Raw genomic sequence first — 21,266 nt, 5'->3', positions numbered from 1 at the left:
GGTATGCTTAACTACCATACTTAGTGATTTAATTTGGCCTAATAATTGACTATGGAGATGAAAAAAGAAACTGAAAGGAATTCCGTCAAAAAGATGATGGTAAAGACACCTGTACGTGCATTATCATGGAGTGCTTTTTCTTTTGCCTTTCCAAATTCCCAGGTGTTCATAACATGGAATGAGGCATAATTCTGGCCTCCTGGCTCTTGCAAGGCAAAAAACAAACCGAATGAAGAAAACTCCTATATATATATATATATATATATATATATATATATATATATATGATAATACATATGTGTGTATATCGGTTTGTTTTACATATATATACATGTATGTATAGCAATTGCATAAATGTCCTTGTTAAAATAGATAATGGAAATATGTTATATTTACTTTGTGGTCTAGGAAAATTAAAATCTGTATAGTTAATCTTCAAAAAGTTACTTTGTCTAGTGGTTTTGAGAAATAAAGAAAGAAAAGGATTTATGTCTGACCAATAGCAAGTGTTTAATAAATACTTTCCTTTGTCCTGAATCCCTGAAGTGGTTGTCCTTTAACTTCAGACTCAAAGTGCATTAAACACTTCTCTTTGATCCTGAATGTTGTGATTTGAAAAAATATGGATGCCTATTTGCTTGTGCAATGTTTTTCCCTTAGACACAGCTAGATTTTTTTGCCCTTTTTAAGCTGAGTTCAGTTTCTCTTGGTACAAAACATTTGAAAGAAACTAGAAATATAAGAGACGGACTGAACAACCAACTTTACAGTAAGCTTAGATGATATTTCACAAACATTTTATTGAACTTCATAATTTTATGTCTGTTTTGTCTGCTTATATGTGTGCACACCACATGAGTACTTGCTTCACGAAGAGGACAGAAAGGGGCACCATATCTACTGGGACTGGATAGAGATGGTTGTGAGCCATCACGTGTGTGCTAGTTCCTCTGCAAGAGCCACAAGTGCTTCAGATCACTGGGCCATCTCTTCACCCCCAACTTGGATGATTTTCACAGAAAAAGGCAAACAGTTATTTTAGGGAAGTGTAATTGATATGCTATTTTATTGTTATTAAAGAGTTCACACCTAAACTAAATTCTCTTTGGCAATCTAGAAAATGTTGAAAAGATGAACCCTACAACAATGTAAATATTTCAGATGTTTACATCTGCTCTTTTGATGATTGGCAGCTGTAACCTTTCTTGAGTATACCCAGAAATATGACTTAAAATTATTCCATTTGACTTATAAAGTTAGTGTGACTCTCTTGATTTTATTGTGAACACAGCAAGCTTTTAAAACAGTATGCGATTTTCTCAAGTCTACTTAAGACATGTCTAAGAGAGTTTCAGACATCTTATTACCACCTTTCACATCAAAGTGGCTTGTCGGAGGTACGGTTCAACAATGATAAAAGAGAGAGATACATTGGTTATGTTACTTCTAATCAACTCAGAATAGTGCAGATGTATTTTCTTATCAACAACTTCTAAGGAATCTGGAAATTCCCTGATTTATAGTTTATTGGAAATTTTGCAATGGGCGGTGATGTTAGATTTGTTAGAGCAGTTGATATTGTGTGTGTGCTGTATGTGCATGTGAGAAAACTACCTCTGTAATACATAATTTCATTCATCAAAATCCTATAAAATATTTGTCAGCCTAAAATCACTACAAAAATATGCATCCGTTAATTATAGTGATATGTGTGAATTTATGCCTAGACCTCAAAGTCTAATTATTTTGAAAAATTACAATTAGGGGTGGAGGAGAGGAGAAGGTAAGGGGAAAGAAGAACAGTAGGAATTGGGAAGATCGAGTTGGGGGAAGGACGGAGGGAGAACAAGGAAAGAGATATTTTGATAGAGGGAGCCATTATGGGGTTAATGAGAAGTCTGGCACTAGGGAAATTCCCAGGAATTCACAAGGATGACCACAGCTAAGACACTAAGCAATAGTGAGTGGGTTCCTGAACTGCCCTTTCCCTGTAAGCAGATTGAAGACTATCTTAATTGTCATCATAGAACCTTCATCCAGTAATTGATGGAAGCAAATGCAGAGATCCACAGCTAAGCACTGGGTGTAGTTCCTGGAGTCTAGTCGGGGAGAGAGAGAGAGAGAGAGAGAGAGAGAGAGAGAGAGAGAGAGAGAGAGAGAGAGAGAGAGAGAGAGAGAGAGGAGCAAAGAGATGAAGACCATAGTGAAGATATCCACCGAAACAGCTGACTTGAGCTAGTGGGAGCTCACTGACTCTCTACTGACAGCTGGGAAACCTGCATAGGACTGAATTATGTCCTCTGAATGTGGGTAACAGTTGCATGACTGGACAGTTTGTGGGGCAACTGGCCATGGAACCAGTATTTACCCCTAGTGCATTTACCCCTAGGGCTTTTTGAAGCCCTTTCCCTATGGAGGGATACCTTGCTCAGCCTAGATATAGGGAGGAAGGGCTTGGTCCTGCCTCAAGTGATCTGACAGACTTTGTTGACTCACCATTGGAAGCCTCACCCTCCCTGAGGAATGAATGGTTGGGGAGGGGGTTTAGGGGAAGGTGGGGGGAGTGGGAAAAGGGAACTGGGATTGGTATGTAAAATAAAAAGATTGTTTTTAAAAAGTAAAAAAATACTAAGATTAAAAACATAAAAATTTTGTATGTTTTGCATACAGAATTATAAATGTTCTAAACAATACCTAGAAGTATATACTTAAAAGTAAATTTCAATAATATACTTGTATATAACAGTTCAAAACATCACAAATTCAACCACCAAAACTGTAACTTTTATTTGGTAATAGGTATTTTAATAAGCAGCTTTCTCCATATGTAAGACCCTGATAATGTCTTTTAGGAAATTATAGAAAAATAAAATACAATAATTAGCAATTTGTACTTTGTACAAAAATCTTACTATGTTGTTCAGCAGGTCGTTTTGCTAAACGCCATATTCTTTCAGCAAATATATGATATACATAATGCAATTTACCATAAACAATCCCTCATACTGAGAACTGGACATTCTATAACACTATTAGCTTGTATGCATGCCAGCATGTGAAAATTTACATGGACTATTATAGTAGATTTTTTATAAGATGAAATCTGGACTGCTCCACTGCTGTGAACAAGTAGGTAGTAGGTGGGATTGCAGTTCGATTACTTACATTTGTGTCTCTACCATATTGTAATTACAACTAAAAAGAAAACATAGACTGTGTAAGCAACCTGGGAGGAAACGTGTATGCCCTAAATAGTGATATGATTCCAAACCGAGAAAACCTAATGTGGTGCTACTCTTCCTTGTAGGGTCACAAGCAGATCTATACCCTCTTGCAAGAAAAGATGGCTATAATGCTAACATTTGAGGATAAATGGCTTCAAGTCAGTTTACAAAGACAAGTCTTTACAAGTCTTTAATATAAGGACAGAAAATATTTTGGCTTCAGTTTTTAATTAGTCAAATATAATCTTTGTGATGGATTAAATAAGTCATTCTAGACAGATGTTATCTTGATATTTTATAGAAATACACTACTTAGCTGGGCGGTGGTGGTACATGCCTTTAATCCCAGTACTCGGGAGGTAGAGGCAAATAGATCTCTGTGAATTTGAGTCAAGCCTGATCTACAAAATGAGTTCCAGGACAGTCAAGGCTGTCACACAGAGAAACCCTATCTCAAAACACAAAAAATTAAAATGAAAGAAATATACAATTTAGTATTTTTTTAGGATTTGTTTTGCAAAGACTTTCATACTTAATATTTTGAGTGCATTGAAATGTCTACCATTTAACTTTTGAGGTGGGCACTAAATAAAGTGTTGATGCAGATAAACATTTACATGTATACTTACATTTTATATTTTGGTTATGCTAGAACAGCAAAAATCTGGAGAACAATCTTATCCCATTAGTCACAATTTAATTTCACATAAAGCCCAAAGAAGAAATATGCATCTTTAAATGTCAGATACAGCTTATTCAGAAATGAAGCACCAAGCACTGTTTAAAAAAAAAAACAAAAAACCTGTCTATTAAGTTGAGAGGGACAATGAACAAAACAACCTTATATTGCCCTTGTACTTCTAAATGGCATAAATATTTTAGTGCTTTCTACTGAAAACAAAACAAGTAATTTATCCTAGAAGGTTAATATCTGCATAACTTTTTTTCTTTTTAAAATTTTTATGGGAGTTTAACACCCCCAATAGAATTTGAAAATATTGACAGCCTAAATAAATACCATACCTCTTTCAAGACTAAAGTAATTTTAATTTTTATAGCTTTTCAAATAGAATATATACAAAATGTTGCTGTCATATACCCTGTAATAGGCAAGCATACGTAAGAAAACAGAAGAAATACTCACACCCTTGAGAAGTCCTCAATCTCTATGATCTGGACAAAGAAGACTCTTTAGAGTCCTTGAAAACCCAAGTATCAGGACTTCTAATAAGATATATATGATGAAGATGCCTTTGACATATTTTATGTTTTCCTCACTATTTATTATACATAAATCCAATCAAATCTGTGTATACAAATTATATGTATTCACCTTTCTACTTTAACAAATTACATATCTCTTTTTCAACCTCTTTTTCCTTCCCAACCCCTACACTGACTTTTCTTGCTCAAATCAAAATACTCAGAAAACATCTTTGCCTTTCTACCACAGATCTACCAATTTAGCTGCACGGTGCATAATCCCTTCCCTTGCACTGGAGTCCTGTGGACCTGTTCCTGTTAAAAGTAACCTTTACACTTTGCTTGAATACCAACAAACCTTCTACCTCTTCAGCCTCTTTCTGCAATTATCTTCTCTCCTGCATAATCAGTTTCCAGTCTGCCAAATCACTCTCATTAGTATGTAAATATGCTCTAACATTCTTCATCTAAACAAAACCGAAAACAAAGCCCAGAACTCTCTTGACCCCACAGCTCCTTTGCTACAGTCCTATTTCTCTTGGCATCTGTCACAACAAATACTTCTGAAGACTTGTTCACTGATTCCAGTTCCAATTTTTATTTCTCTTCTCAGTCTCTTCCAGGCAGGCTTTGACTTTACTGTTTCGTGGAGACTGCCTTCAGTAAGGACTTTAGAGAGAGTGTTCTGGACAAAGTTGCCATATCCAATGACTTCTTTGTGATCTTGATTCATTTTTTCTTTTCTCTTAGACTTATTTTTATTATTTTTAACTTTGTATGTATATGTATCTGTGTATGTGCACATGTGTGGGAATGCATGATGGAGGTAGGTCTTGTATTAATCTGTTGCTTTCATTGGTTAATTAATAAAGAAACTGCCTAGGCCCATTTGATAGACCAACCCTTAGGTAGGTGGAGTAAACAGAACAGAATGCTGGGAGAAAGAAGCCGAGTCAGGGAGTCGCCATGATTCTCCCACTCCAGACAGACGCAGGTTAAGATCTTTCCTGGTAAGCCAGCTCATGGTGCTACACAAAATATTAAAATGGGTTAGATCAATATATAAGAGCTAGCCAATAAGAGGCTGAAACTAATGGGCCAGGCAGTGTTCAAAAGAATACAGTTTCCGTGTAATTATTTTGGGGCATAAGCCATGCGGGTGGCCGGGTGCCGGGGACGCAGCCCTACTGCTCCGTATTACTACAAATGCTTCCAGAGACCAGAAGAGGGCTTCAGATTCCCTGGAGCTACAGTGATAGGCAACTGTTGTGAGCTCCTGAATGCCGGTGCTAAAACCAAACTCAGGTATTCTGCCAGAGCAGTATACACTGTTAAGCCATCACTCTAGCCCTGATCTTGACTTAAAGCACTTAATCAACTGTATTTCTCTTTTCTGTACTTTATCTTTTTACTTCTTGGATTACTTTGGTAACTTTTTGTTCTCTGCCTAAGCCCTAAGCACTGAAATTTTTTAAAAACTCAGTCCTGGGTATAGTTTTCTATCTACTGTAAAGGGTTCTTGGTTTGAAAATATAAATGCTGCTATATAGACTAATGAATGTCAATTCTGATCTTCAGTCTTAGGAGCTCTTTTGAACTCTCAGATACAATGGTTTACAACTGTCTGTGTATGTGCATACTTGTGTGTGCCTGTGCATGTAGAGGACAGGTGACAATTTGAGTGTCCTTCCTCAGTTGCTATCCACAATTACGTTGAGACAGGTCTTTCACTGACTTGGAACTTACGGCTGAACTGGCTGACCAGCGAGCATCAGGAATCTTCTTGACTACATCTACCAGCTGTGGGATTATGCTAAGTTTTGGAAAACAGGGATCCTTGGGCTTAAACTCATTATCAAGCTTACAAGTAAAGCAATCTACTGCTGAGTTATCTCCCAGACAACAGCTGCCTACATAATAGTTCCACTTGAATATCTACTGTTTATTTCTGGCACCGTGTAGCCAAAACCAAATTTGATTTTCCCCTCCAATGCTCCTACACACTGTCAATAAATTAATTGCAGGTTCCCCAAATGCAAATTTAGTTTTGTCTTTTCTATCTCTTCATCCCTCATTCCCAATCCCAATTCCAATTACTGATGAGTAAACCTGGTTTTAAATCATTCCAAACTCTTCCACTTGTCTCTGTCTTCAGCATATCTACTCTAACATGAGCTACCCCTTTTTATTAAACCACTGCAGCCTTGTTCACACACTTTGATTCTGTATTTTTCCTTACTACTACTGCTATACATACTCTCTGTATTCTCCCACACTCCAAATTCCCGACTGTTAGCTCCTCCTTCTACGTGTAACTTTGTCCTTGCTTCTCTCATGGATGTTTCTTTTATGTTTTTCCAGATTGAAGTTTGATATCATATCTGTACCAATTTATTTTACCACTTACTGTGAAGTCACAGTCACCTGTAACTGTAACATATATGTAACATGATGATCACAACACATGGCGATTGTGTGTCTTTACTACTAAAATGTCAATGTTATGCTATTGGACCTTGCTTGTCTTGTCCATCTGTAATCCTTAGTACATTGATGGATGTCTGTATTTATAATAAACACATTTAAAATAAATCTGCATGTAAGTATATATACTTATTTTAATAAGTTGAGTGATTTTTACAGTTTTGGGTGAGTAAACTGACATTATTTTCTTTATTTTGCTGTTGTTTTAAATATTACATAGTATAGATAGGATAAAAATTAGGCAAATCATGTTATTCTCAGCATTTACATTAAATTATAGATAATTCTATATTTAATGTAGAGTGGTTAAAGTTGTAAAATAGGAGAATGCAATATTTTAACTTTTTCAGAGGGCTTTGGAAACTTGGAAAGAGATAAACAGATTATATAAAATTGAATACTTATTTGCTTCTGTTTGAGCATCCTATTCAGTGAAATGTTAAACACAAGATAAACATAAGTTAAAAAATTACTAGAAAAATTAAACATTACTATACAAAATTCACTTTCTTCTTGTGGAAAGCAAAGCAATTTGTTTTTTCTAGCTGACCTTATAGGATACCTGACTAGTGTAAGATAAAAGAAGAATCCTTTGAAAAAAAGAAATCGTAGCTACTATGATGACATTTGGTTTCAACTTTTTGAGAACTGAAAAGTTCCTAACATTATGTGATTGAATGAAAATATAAAACATGCAGCTGCAATTCTGGTACACAATTCTGTACTTTCAGCCCCCAGGGACCGCAGTGGAGGATACTGAAGATAGCCTGGGCTACTTAGGGAGACTCTATTTTAAAAAATGAACTAAAGAAAACCATTGTCTTTTTTAAATCCAAGCTCTTAAGAAGTGACTCTGAAAGCAACTGGGGAAATAAAGAATATAAGCATTTAAAGTTCAAGGGTGACTCATAAAAACAAAAGTATCTTATAAAATTTATAGGAAGTACCACATTTTAAAAACATTTAATATTGTGTAAAATATAAGTAACTAGTTAAAAGCATGTTGACTGTAAACCCTTTTATGTCAGCTCTTCAATATCTTTTAGATACTCTTTTAAATTTAATGACAGAAGTGAAAAATAAATCCATGAATTGGGTAATTCATTAACATGTATAAAATATTTTGACAGTCACATATAATGAATTAATATTTTAAAAACATTTTGCTTACATTTCTAAGAAATCAATGCATTAATAGAAGAACATTCAAATACGACCACAACCTCCTAGTGTATTTTTAAAAAATAGTTGTTTAATTTGGGTGTTTTCATAAGATATTTTTTTCTAGTTCAATGTCAATATATATTTTCACAAAAATGAGTAGAGTTATTTACAATAAATATTCACATCCTCAAAATGCATTTGTTTCAAAATTACAAGCGAGAACAACATGACGTAATGTTAACTGATTCTTTTCTGATAGTTTTCTTTTTAAATGAAGTAACCACTTTAACATAAACTATTCTTTTTCCTAGCTTTTGGCTTGCTTGTATGTAACATTATGTATTAAAGTTATAATTATTGATATGCTTGAAACCTTTCATGTATGCTGTTATTACAAGTAAAGCTAACATTTTAGCAACAATTGCTAGTTGAAAATTACCCTTTCAAAACAAAATTAAAACTGTTGATATTTTCTTTGCACACAAAATGGAAACTAAGTTAATGGAAAAGAAAATCTCCCAAAGGTATTTATATTCTACACACAGGTTTTCAATGTCACAATCTGGGGGGGGGGCATAATAACAAAATGATTAGTATGATAACAGAAATGAAACACATTCAGTGACCTTTAAAATCAAGCTTTCCTCATGTTCATTTCTGTTACAACCATTCCAATGGTGTGCCCCTCTCACTGAAAATGCTACCATTGCAAGTTTTATTTATATTTTTCCACTCTCAAAGAACTCATTAAAAACCATGAAATTGAACAGAAGCTCCATGCTTTTAAATAAAGAAAATGAGAGATTTGCATAGTATCAATATATTAATACAATTTCCCTTGAAGAACAACTATAGTACAGGAAGAGAGAACATATTAAATTAAAGGGTCCCATGAAAAACATTCATATATATTAAACTTTGCTTTCCATATAATACAGAAAAAATTTAAAAGCCTTATTATTCATTTATTGTCTTAACATTCAGCATTGTCTCAACAATACTTTGAGCGTATATGACAACGATTTTTTTTTAGATAATATATTTTAACAATGATCACATCAACCACTTTGATGGGAAAACAACCCATTCATTTACAAATTCTTTAGCGAGTGAGTGGCTACTAGCTTTTATTTTCTTAGAGTTTTTAAAGACCTTATTTGAAGAAGATTTAGTGACGGAAAACAAATATATGATAGCTAATAAAGCATGCCCAGCTGAAATTTCATCATGGATTTGATAATAATATCTACAGTTCAGAACCATAAAGAGAGAATATTACTCCCCCTGTTAAATTGAGGCAATAGAATTAATAGTATTCCAGACTTTCAGATTGAATGAAGATATGCTTAAATGAAAAATACATTAAAGCAAGCTCTGTCTAAAGCACAAGCAGCTAATTCTACAAATAACTCAATGTAGAAAAGATTTGTGACATTCCAGAAGACGCAGAGCATTCCAGATAAAACGTTGGAAATGTGTAGTTTATTTTTAGGAACTGGATTTTTTCACACCATGTACCATGATTTCAAACACTTAAAATGATATTGGCTCTTTCTAGAAGAGAGAAAACAGAAGCATGTCTTATGTAGGAATTATAGATACGAACAAACTGTACTGAAATGTTCAGATGTCAGCTGGGGGAGTAACTCAGTAGTAGAGTGCTTGCCTTGGACTGGAGCACCAGCACAAAAACACAATCAATAAAAGTTCATATCAATATTGCTTCATATACTAGTTCATGTAGACAATTATGATTATGACTAAATATAAAATCTGAACAGGATATATGAAAAACAATAATTCTTATGTCCCTAGAGTTTTCTTATAATCATGGACTATGTGGAGACAACATTGGATCTTCCTTTAATGAGGACTATTGAATTGAAGATCCTGAGCCAACTGAGTATGGATCCTGAAGTAGCATTTTAGTTATTTTGAATTCCTTTTTGATTTGATAACATACCAACTAAACATGCTATTGTGACAAATTAAAGACCAATAGAAGATATAAATATGATGTACAAACACGGTTAAGAACAGATGTGTTACTTGAAAGAGTATCATTAATAGAATAAATACTTATTGAATTTACAATTTGTGGGATAAATGTGTAGTTAACCTGTTCCTTCTTTGCTAATACAAAATGAAAACAATTTCCCCTTGGGATGGATGTGGCTCAATGGTACACCTTCCTAATATGCAGAAATCTCTGTATTACATTATCCTTTATCCTGTTTTGATAGGTAATAATTCTTTAGTGGCTTTGCTATTCTTAACAAAAAAATGGTTGTTCTCAAGATAGGGGAATTATAATTTGAAAATTTTTTTTACATTGTCTCTGCTATGTGAGAAAATTTCTTTTAATATGAAACAAACCAAAGATACTTTTTTGAAGAAAAATGGTAGTGTGACTAATGAGTATATCAGATTAAGAAAGGATGTTGTTTGTTTATAAAAATTGCTTTCATTAGAATAGTGTAAAATATAATAATGTGGAAGTGACTTGACATCTCTGAGATGTACAGATATTCTAATTGTCAAATTCTTTTGGAAAAATTTAAGTTTTTTAGAAGTCCTTTACCTCCATTAGACATTGAAGCTCTCTTAACTTGTTTTATTTTAAAATTCAGTAACTTGAAAAGCTAAACTTTTAGATCCATTCTGTGACTTCAAAAGAGAAATCTGCCAACAAAAGAGAAAACCCTTGATCCAGGATTAAAGAACTCAAGCTTCGTTATATGTAAGTCAAGCCAAATTATAAAGAGGCTCAAAATAATTTGATCTAGTGATAATTTGAATCTAACTACTAGTCAGTAAAAGAGATTAGTTCAATTATGTCTGGATGAACTGTGTCTTCTAGACCTTTCCAACTTTATTCCCAGGAGACATATGTATCATATCACATCTCTGTATAACAAAACCCTACTATTTTTCTAATAAATCTTTAAAGCATATGCCTAAATATTGACTTTTAATGGGAACAATAAGATGAAGATGGGACATTTATTTTTATGCAATATAAGGTTTTTGTTCCCTTTGACTCTGTTCATTTTAGTCATGGGCAATCACTTCTTTCCCTGGTTAACTGATCCTGTTGGAAAGGATTTTGTGTAAACTTTGAAGTGCATATTATTACATCTACTAGAAAAATTAGCTCAGGTATGAGATTAGTTTCAGGTTTGGTTTGAAATGAAATGATGTTTTTACAGGCTATCAGAAGAATAAGTTCATATATGGACTGACTTCATGGTAAGATCCTAGAGAACCCACAAAGCATGATTTCCACTACCAAAAAAAGTAATGGGTCTTTGGGAAGAATTTTAAGAGATTCCAAGTTTCAAAATATATCATTCTGATGGAAAATAAACATGCACTTCACACTTGACTAACTCCTACTTGTTTAGATTTATTCTAGAGCAAGATCTAATCCCACATGAAAGAGTCACTATAGCAAACTGCCAGGAGGCTCCAATCTAAACTTTAAACTCAGGGATTAAGAGTGGCCAACAACAGTGTACTTAAATTCATTTTTGTGAAAAAATAATTATGTGTATTGTAAGCATGCTGTTTTATTCAACTATGGTAAATAAAACGTATATTTTTCTGAACATTATAAAAATGAGAAAGGATGTTGGGAATGTTGATCATAAAAAGGAAAAGTATGACTCAAACACATGAAGGACAAATGAACGTCCCCAGTTGTACCTAATCTACTCCTCTTCTGTTTAAATAAAGTATCAAATATGTTTGATTAATTATGGATATGAGTTTTTTTTGACTACATGAAATTCAAGTTGTGAAGATGCAGAAGCAATACTCTATTTTGAATTTCTTTCCTTTGTGCTTAATTTTCTGTTAGGCAAAGTCAGAACACACACCTTCTAATCTGAAGGGCTTCCATTTGTATGCGAAGACCCAATATATAATTTTTTCAACCTACCCTGCCATTCAGCTGCTTCCATGGAAATTTACAAGGCTTTTTTAGACTTGTTGTGTTTTGCATTATATTTGATATAATGACTATATTGATAGAACCTGAGAAAGAAAAGCGATTGGATGGGGGATTTAAACAAAAAAAAAAAAAAAAAAAAAAAGAGAGAGAGAGGGCTGAAAATTTTAATAAAGGAATATAAAAAAATACAATACTGATAAAAATCTTAAGATGAAAGTTAACTGATTTTCTCCTAGAGCGTACATTTAATATTGAAAGATATCAAAACCGACATTTAGGACGCAGGTTGGATGATATGCAATTTCCTCTTCACTATCACTGCCATAGAGAACTTTATAAAACTTTACTTTTCACAGATTAAATTTGTCTTTTTTTCTATTGTGGGCTATGAGAGGCTTTTGAGTTGTAACTGGAAGGCTGCCTTATCCAGTTTACAGCTGGGCAGGCTTTAGGTAGTGATATGCAGTATAATCTGTGATTATAGCATGTGTAACGCACTTATCAGTAGTTGTAGAACAATCTTGCAAATTTTCTATAATTCTTCCTTCCTGTTACACTGTCATCATTTCAGATACCTTTTAGCTGAATGATTTCAATACACCATCTTTGTTCTTGATTGTACATTCGTTTTACATTTTTGGCTATAGACCAGAAGTTGACTTTGAGAAAATAAAAAAAAAATTTACATGGTCTGATTTTCAAAAATCTAAGAACTCACTCATTAGAATTGATTAAGATTTCTTAACAGCAAGTATATAATGTATATGTATATTTTTAGTTATAAGGGATTATTCCTAACTATAATTATGAAAGTCATTAGCTTATTTTTGGATAATTATCTTATGATTGTATGTATCAAATAAATTTAGTTATTGAGCACAGGCACCAGTAAACCCCAGAATGGGAAATCTCAGAATGTTTCATGTTATATTGCCATCTGCATTTGGTATTTTAATCATTAACATCCCGAGATCTTTTCTTGTTTGTTTGTTTTTTGCTTTTTTGCGACAGGGTTTCTCTGTAGCTATGGAGTCAGTCCTGGAACTAGCTCTTGTAGACCAGGCTGGCCTTGAATTCACAGAAATCTGCCTGCCTCTGCCTCCTGAATGCTGGGATTAAGGGCATGCGTCACCACCGCCCAGCTATATTTTGAGATCTTAATTTCTCTTGGATCACAGAGTGCATGACCATTAGGCAGCAAAGAAATATTCTTACATTTTAATGTTATTTTTAATTTTGCACACATTTCTGCCTTGTTCTGTTCATAATGAAGCTCATATTACACTTAACATTATGATCCTCATAGCTTGGTAAGTAAACATAATTTTACAAAACTTGGAAGAGGACATGGGATTAGAGAATAAAAAGAGAATGTTTTAATAAATCAGGAAAGACATATATAGAAATGCAAATTAACTAGAAATAGAATTACATCATCACACTTTAAATGAAAACCATTAACAGATTCTTAATGTTGCCACTACTGAATGTAAATCCCACAGAATTTTAAATACTACTATAGAATTTATTTCATCAAGGCATACAGATGCTGTAGACAGAGTCCTATGATGGACCATATTATTCTATTTCTTATTTTTCTAAATACCTTTTTGCTGTTTTATAAAAATAAATATATATGATTAATAAATTTAATCATCTGTTATCATTTAATAGTTATTTAAAGACAGATAAATATGGAAATTTTGTATTTCTCCTAAATGTATCCAGATTTGCGTAAATGTATCAAGCGAATTGCCGAGAGTCTATGAGTGATGCATGGCCATGCATGAAGGTGGCTAGAAAATATTACCAGCTATTTCTGACACACTTGCTTAAAGAGGGATGGAATTCCACCCTTTTCTTTTTCTGTTTAGTCAAGGAATACTCTAAAGACACCCTTTTATCTCTATACATGCTTTTTTGTTGTTGTTGAAATGAGAAAAATTAAGCTGCAACAGGAGGAGCAAAACCAGGAAGATGAATCAGCGAAAGAAATGTAGAATGATCTTGTATAAAAAAAAATTCCCCATATCCATCCACTTCATGGTCACTTACTGTGAGGCATTGAGCAAGGTAATAGCTTGCAATGTCTAGGCATGCCACTCTGAGAGGGTGACTATACTCTTCTCTCACAAGTTTAGTCAACACATGTCTCTTGAATGCTTACAATGAAATATTTATCATTTCTAGAGTCTAAGTTGCTATTTTATAGAGATAAGTAAAATCCAAGATTCTGTTTCTCATGGAGTATGTGATATAGTCAAAATAAATAATAACTTAAATCAATAATTATACAAATAAGTATTATCAATAATGTACATCAAATTCTTAAATGTCCATTTCATGGAGGCCTTGATGTAAAAGCTATTGTTGAAATAAAGCATATCTTGTGGATGATATTTATACAAATCAAAAAAAAATCTTGCAAACAAAACTAAAAGGAAAAGAAGTGAGGATCCCTAAGTGGAACCAGTTTTATCCTCTCGTAGAATGTCAGCAGGAATTTAGGGATGTGGAGAGGATGCCTTGTCTCTGACACTGAATAAAAGTTAGTTCACTAAATCTGCATCTTTAGACAGTCTGATCTGCATTTTTCTTTCCTCAATAACCAGCTTATTTTTCACTCATCTCAATGGTAATTTTTCTGGTTTCATGGGAGCAGATAATTTTATAGTTGAGTTTGTTTTAAAGGGAGCACTACTTTGATAAGCTGACAAATTCACTGGAAAAATACATTTGCTTTTTTTTTTTGCTGTAAGCCTCAGAGAAGATTATGACAATACATGTTAGATGTGTTATTTTTATATACTACAATAGACTGCAATTTTCACATTATATATGTGCATATATATATATATATATGCTTAAATGTGAGATCTATTTATATCATGTTTATGGTATCCATGCTAATTTCTTAGAAGATTTTGAGAACACCTCAGAGTGTTCATATAGCTTATTTTTGTGAACAAAATATTTCAGTTGTTAAAGTTGGAAGAACACCAGTTATCAATCAAATAGTTGTGTTTATTACCTTGGGGCACTGCAAGTTATCTTAAACTCAGTAAATCATTTCCCATTTAGTCTATGGCTACTATGTTAGAACTTCTATTTAAGAAAAAGGTCATATTGTGAACAATAAACTGTCTCAATGCTTTGATATTTGTTTGTCATACTCGTGAGGATGAATTCAAGACAACAGCCATAGGTTTACTCCATGTGTCTGTCTATGAAAACTATCAGAGTAATGGACTCACTCTTGGTCTTTCCAAGGGTAATTCTTGTAACATACTAGAGAAATACAGTATAGTTAGTAAAAAATTAGAGGGGGAAAATCCTCTAAACAACCACCTACTATGAAATGTGTAGAACCTTATAAAGTTAATTTAAAAATATAGACAAACCCAGCCTTAGAATATTTAAAAGCACAGTATTTTTGTCCATCTCCCTCCCCAACAATGCCCTTCATACTGTATTCACACCTGACACAAATGCACTACATGGAGTCATTGATCATTTCTGCAAATCGTTGTAACATCAGGCACCAACAGTTATTAAAAATAAAACAATAGTACAACCCGCAGAGTTGAGAGAAACTATCAAAAAAGAAGCATGTCAAGTTGGAAGCTACTTGATCACAAAACATGGAAGAATGGTCAACTATTTCTTTCTTATCTATCATCAAACGCTACATACATCTTTGAAGATGCCACACCTGAACACATTCCTTTAGGTTAAGTCCATGAACACTTCCCAAACATTTCTATACAAAGTTACACATTCATGCTGAGTTATTTATCATTATGTAGTGATAATCTGCAGTGGGCCAGAGTTTCATTTGCAGGCTATTCAGAGAGGACCTGTGTAGCAGGATATTGAAATCCAGGGTGGAAGCATAAACGTAAGGTGTGCAGCCATAGTCTGAACAGGAGACTGTGGGTTGTGAAGGGATGTCTGGAGATTCAGAAGAATGAGTTGTAGAGGGTATATCTTTCTTTGTAGAAATGCTGAGGCACAAAATACAGGTGTTTATAGTACTTTCATACATGAAACCCCTTCTCCTGTATGTGCATCATATGTAAACGTAAAGTCTGTATGCTGCTGACTATTCGTCTCTGATGTCCAATGAGTATGACTCCAATTCGTCTAATATCACTGAAAGAGTATGAAGAGGGAGAGAAGGGAGAAAGAGGAAGGGATGGGAGAGAGAAAGAGAAAGATTTTGAGCACATAGTTTTAATAAATACAAGCATGAGAAAATGAATATGTAGCTATGTCAAATATATGGAAATAAATGTGCTGGTTAATAGTTAATTAGTCATATAAATAAATAGCAAAATTTATATTTTCTTTTCCCTTGTTCCATAAAATATTTACAAATTCATTTAATCTCAAATGTAATGATATAAAGAAAAATTCCATATCCAGATAGAATGCTTGCGTTTCTATTAGGCATAAAGCTACTTATAATTGAAGTAATTATATAAATTTGCGACAGTCATAGAAAATGTAGAACATGTAGTAGGAAAATAACATTAAGCAAAATTTAGCAATTTTGTGGAAATAAATAAGGAGGACACGTACATATTCTACAACCCTACAATAATTTCACTTTTATGCTTAAGAGATACACAAAAAATGAATATAAAATCATACAATTCTAAAACTTATACTAATACAAATTTAAAAGACAATGAGACATATAATAAAACACTTATACTAATACAAATTAGAAAACAGTGAGACATATAAGAAAACTCCACATAGTAGCCGAAACTGCTGAACTAGATTTATAGGTGTGAGAACAGATGAATCTCAAATGTTGGGGGAGGGGGAAGCCAAGAACAATACATAGCCTCTTGATCAATTTTAAAATTTATATGAAATATGTAAATTGGATATACACAGACTAATAAACATTAAATACAGGACAATGATGACCTTGGAGTGGGGGTAGGAGAGGTGATAGAATTAGAGTACACACAGAGCTTCCAACTGTTTTTATGAATGGATTATCTCATAAACTTGGTGGTGGATACACTGGAATTTTTTACTTCATTCTCTGTACTTATTTGTGCATACATGATAAATAGTTCATAGGTTCAATAACATTTAGTATTTGACTTTAAAAGCTGTCATTATTTTGAACCATATGAACTTGCATTGCTATCTTAAAACAATGGTAATTTAATGGTGCCATCTAATTATTATAATATTTTAATCCACATTTTGAACTTTTTTATTAGATGTAAATAAAGGATGATCTTTGAGAGGATGGAAGATGTCCGATCATGATAATACATAGAAAGATCTCTAAAGCCGGGCGGTGGTGGCGCACGCCTTTAATCCCAGCACTTGGGAGGCAGAGGCAGGAGGATCTCTGTGAGTTCGAGACCAGCCTGGTCTACATGAGCTAGTTCCAGGACAGGCTCCAAAAACCACAGAGAAACCCTGTCTCGAAAAACCAAAAAAAAAAAAAAAAAAAAAGAAAGATCTCTAAAATGTCATGGTAACACGTTAGAGTAAGCAGACTGATCTAATGATAACAGTAGGAGCTGAATATTAGTATATATGAATAAAAATTTATCAAGGCAACAAACACTATGTTGATGCAATGTCTATGATTTTAATAAGATCAGTATGTATCTGGGAAGCATTTACAACAATGTTAAAAATCTATTTGAATTAAATATGTTCTTTAAAAGAATAGTAGTTGAGAGTTTAACTTACAGCTTCCACTGGAATGATAATGACAGAAATCACATACTAGCCTTAGGAATGGTATTCTTGATTTGGACGCATTAAATTTGAAATTCCACGAGCAGAATATCTAATTACAGTAATAAGCCTAGAACTACTTACTCGATGCTCATTCTTGAGATCAGATCAAACGTTGTAAAGCCTGCTGCCATGAAGTTACTCTTGTATTGCCCCATCTTTATAGAATCCAACCAGTCACCAACTGTGACGAACAATGGATATTCAGGACCGTCGCCAGGGGATTCTGGCATTCTGCAGGGAAATAAATCATAGCATTTAAAAGCCAGAATGACCAGACTTGGTCATTTTTTGAAATATTCTTGTAGCTAATATTTTTATTCTCCATTTGAATGAACTCTGTTTTTCTGTCCTATTCAGCAAGCAAAACCATTTTTTTTTCTTTTTTAAATCAAATCAGTTATTTCTTTTTGACATTTTCTGCTTTCTGTCACTATGGATATAATACTTGATAGATCTTTAGATTTAGATTTTTCCTATATTCCTTTTTATTTTTCTCTCTCATGAAATTGCTTTCAAGTTTGATGCTTAGTCTACCCACTTTCTCTGCATGGAGAGTTCACTGCTTCTGACCTCCTAGAAATCCTCACCCTTCACCACAAGAAAACTCACAGAATCAACTAACCTGGGTTTATAGGGGCTCACAGAGACTGAATTAACAACCCCTCCAAGGGACTGGCCTAGGCACTCTGCGCTTATGTTACAGTCGTGTAGATTGGTCCTCTCGGAGGACTCCTAACAGTGGGAACCGGGTCTGTTGTCAACTCTTTCACTGGCCTTTGGTACTCTACTGCTCATACTGGGTCACCTTGGTCAGTCTTAAATATATGGAGAGGTACTTAATCTTACTGCAACTTGATAATGCCATGTTGTGTTGAGACCAGCACTTTCCATAACAGAAATGGATGAGGCGTAGATTTGCAGTTAGGGACAGAGGGAGGCTTGAGAGGTGGGGGGACTGAGGAAAGAGGAGGGAGGGGAAATTGCAGCTGTGATGTAAAACAATAAATAAATGGGAAAGAAAGGAATTCATATCCTTTTACCTGTCCCACACTGTTCTTGTGATGGTTCTTTTAATGATGACTTCATTGATCAAACTTCAAAATATGCTTTTAAACATTCAACAATAATAGTCTTATTTAAAAGTAATTTCTGATATCATAGAATTTTGTTTCATAAGTAGGATTTACATATGTCTGAGTATAGTGTATGGGTATAATAGCTCAAAACATAGATATGAAGGCTTAAAATAAAACAAAAGTCAATCAAGTTTGGGCTAACAAGTCAAGGAATATTGATGGTATTATAATAGTATTATCTCAGTTCATTTAGTTTCTGAAATATATGCAAAAGCATTCTAATTGAGAATGTTTTATAGTTTAAGAATAGAAATGATATAAAGGCATTATTTTGGAAAGGCTAGGAAAGATATCTATGAATGTGCACACATGTATGTGTAGACATAGCACACACACATATTAGCAAAAGTTGGGAGGAATAAAATGGAATTAATCTTAGAAATTATACTAAAATAACTCAGAATTTTGTATTCATATCAATCTAGTAAAAACCGTACTATTCTTCTTTCGGGAATATTGGAAGATGGTCCATGAAGGAAGCTGTGTGAGGGGATTTCTGAGAGCTCATGAGACAATTTCAAGTCAAAGTCGTGTAACCTCTGCTCCTCCATAAGATGGGTTGCTCTTAGAATGTGCTTCTGTGCCCCTTCCAGGTGCAGTAAATAGTGGGTTACTTCAGATCGCCCATCATCTTACTTATTCTTAGTCAGAATGACATTTCCAAGCAAGAGTTGTCCTCCTGACTGTGTACAGCCTAAACTCATGTGACCTTGCCCTTGGGACTGTATACAACTTGAACTCAAGTCAATTTTGCTTACATGACCTTGCTTAACCCATAGAATGCCCTTGGAATATAAATTGTCTGCCACCTTGGATAAAGTTAGTTACTGCATGAGACATTAGCTTGCCTCATTTTTAGTCTTCCTTCTCCCAGGTCCATGCTGCTAAATAGCGTGACAACACAAGAACATGTAAATATTCTGATGCTTGTAAAAATGTTTGGTACAAAAAGTGTTTGTATAATAATGGATGCATTACAATAAGAGTATTATTTAAACATTCTCAGACACAGAACTTACATTATCTAAACTAATAATGATCTTTAAAATATGCTTGTGATTTTATTCAAGTCAATATTTACTAAATAATAAAAATGTTATTACTACAAGTAAATGATAAAACTTTTATTAGACACCGATAGTTCAACTTCTAATTATTTTGTTTCTAAAATATTTTAAATGAATGAAAATATCTGTGGACATATAATTTGAATATCAATATCTTAAATATTTTCTCAAGATTTTGCTATCACTATTTTAATTGGAACTAGAATCTGCTAATATTAAAAAATACTTGGCTAGAACCCTATGAAGGAAGAATTTCTGGGTTTATACATGCTATCTAACTCTGGAATCATTTTGATAAAATATATATGGGAATGAGCATTAAGTTCTAAGGTGAAGACCACTTACAACCAAAATTAATCTTAACATTTTTATCCATTCATTTAAAGTTTTGAGGAGCACAAGTTGTACTTATTCCACCACTTAAAGACTAGAAGGTGGTTTCTTACCATGTAGGACCATGTCCTTGCTAAAGACTTAGGCTTCATTTCTTTGGATATTTTCTTTGCTACATTGATTTCTCTCTCTTGTTTTCTAAATGAGATCCAGTTTAAAGTAAAGGTGGGTGCAAATGGGATATTGAAGAAACTCAGAGGCTTTGGTTTCTGTATATGTAATAGGAGCTTATGTATGCTGTACTCTATATTAGGTATGGGTTTCCTTTAATTGTGATTTTACTTTTTAAAAACCTATTCAGTTCTATTACATTTCTATAATTTCTGTTTTGGATCTAAGCCATAATGATAATGCTATTTAACTGTGGGCTGTTTCATTCTAGTTAATATCAGAATGATTCACAATTTTACACAAAACAAAAATGAGCCATGCCCCAAATTTGAAAAGCTATCATGGCCATCTAATGACAGATTCTGGATTGTTGCAATGTTTCTTCCAAGTTTCTTAGCTGTATATATGTTAACAAATACCATCAAATAAAAATTCATATATGAAATACTACATAAGAGCCATCGTGGCAAACAGATTCATCTAGATTTTTGAATGGCAGTATTTCTTAAAATCTCTAATTGTCAAGCATGCCCTCTGAATATGCAAGAGAATTCAAAATAGTTTCTGTATAATTTTCTTTAATTATTTAGTCAGAGTATATAGCATATCTTTTAAGAAATACTGCTGTACTTCACAACTAACTCTCAAAAGATTAGTATACCCTATTCACTATTAGCATAAGTAACCAGGGGTTAGAAAGGTGAGTGTCTTATTTTAGACCAATATGACTTTAATAAATGGAATTACTTGTTAA

General features: G+C 33.6%; 1 protein-coding gene across 2 annotated transcripts in view; it reads right to left on the bottom strand.

The window, feature by feature from the left end:
* Positions 1-2,847: 2,847 nt before the first annotated feature.
* Positions 2,848-21,266, bottom strand: part of Epha6 (EPH receptor A6) — an 879,442-nt gene continuing 861,023 nt past the window's right edge. For both annotated transcript variants that reach the window (XM_057763562.1, XM_057763563.1), the window contains 2 exons: positions 17,887-18,036; positions 2,848-16,179 (listed from right to left, as the gene is read on the bottom strand). In XM_057763562.1, coding sequence (XP_057619545.1) covers positions 16,065-16,179; positions 17,887-18,036 — 265 coding nt within the window. In that variant the 3' untranslated portion in view covers positions 2,848-16,064. The remainder of the gene's footprint in view (positions 16,180-17,886; positions 18,037-21,266) is intronic.

This window comes from Chionomys nivalis, chromosome 3, assembly GCF_950005125.1.
Source record: "Chionomys nivalis chromosome 3, mChiNiv1.1, whole genome shotgun sequence".
Classification (NCBI taxonomy): Eukaryota; Metazoa; Chordata; class Mammalia; order Rodentia; family Cricetidae; genus Chionomys; species Chionomys nivalis.
This window is presented reverse-complemented; position numbering and strand designations above follow the sequence as displayed.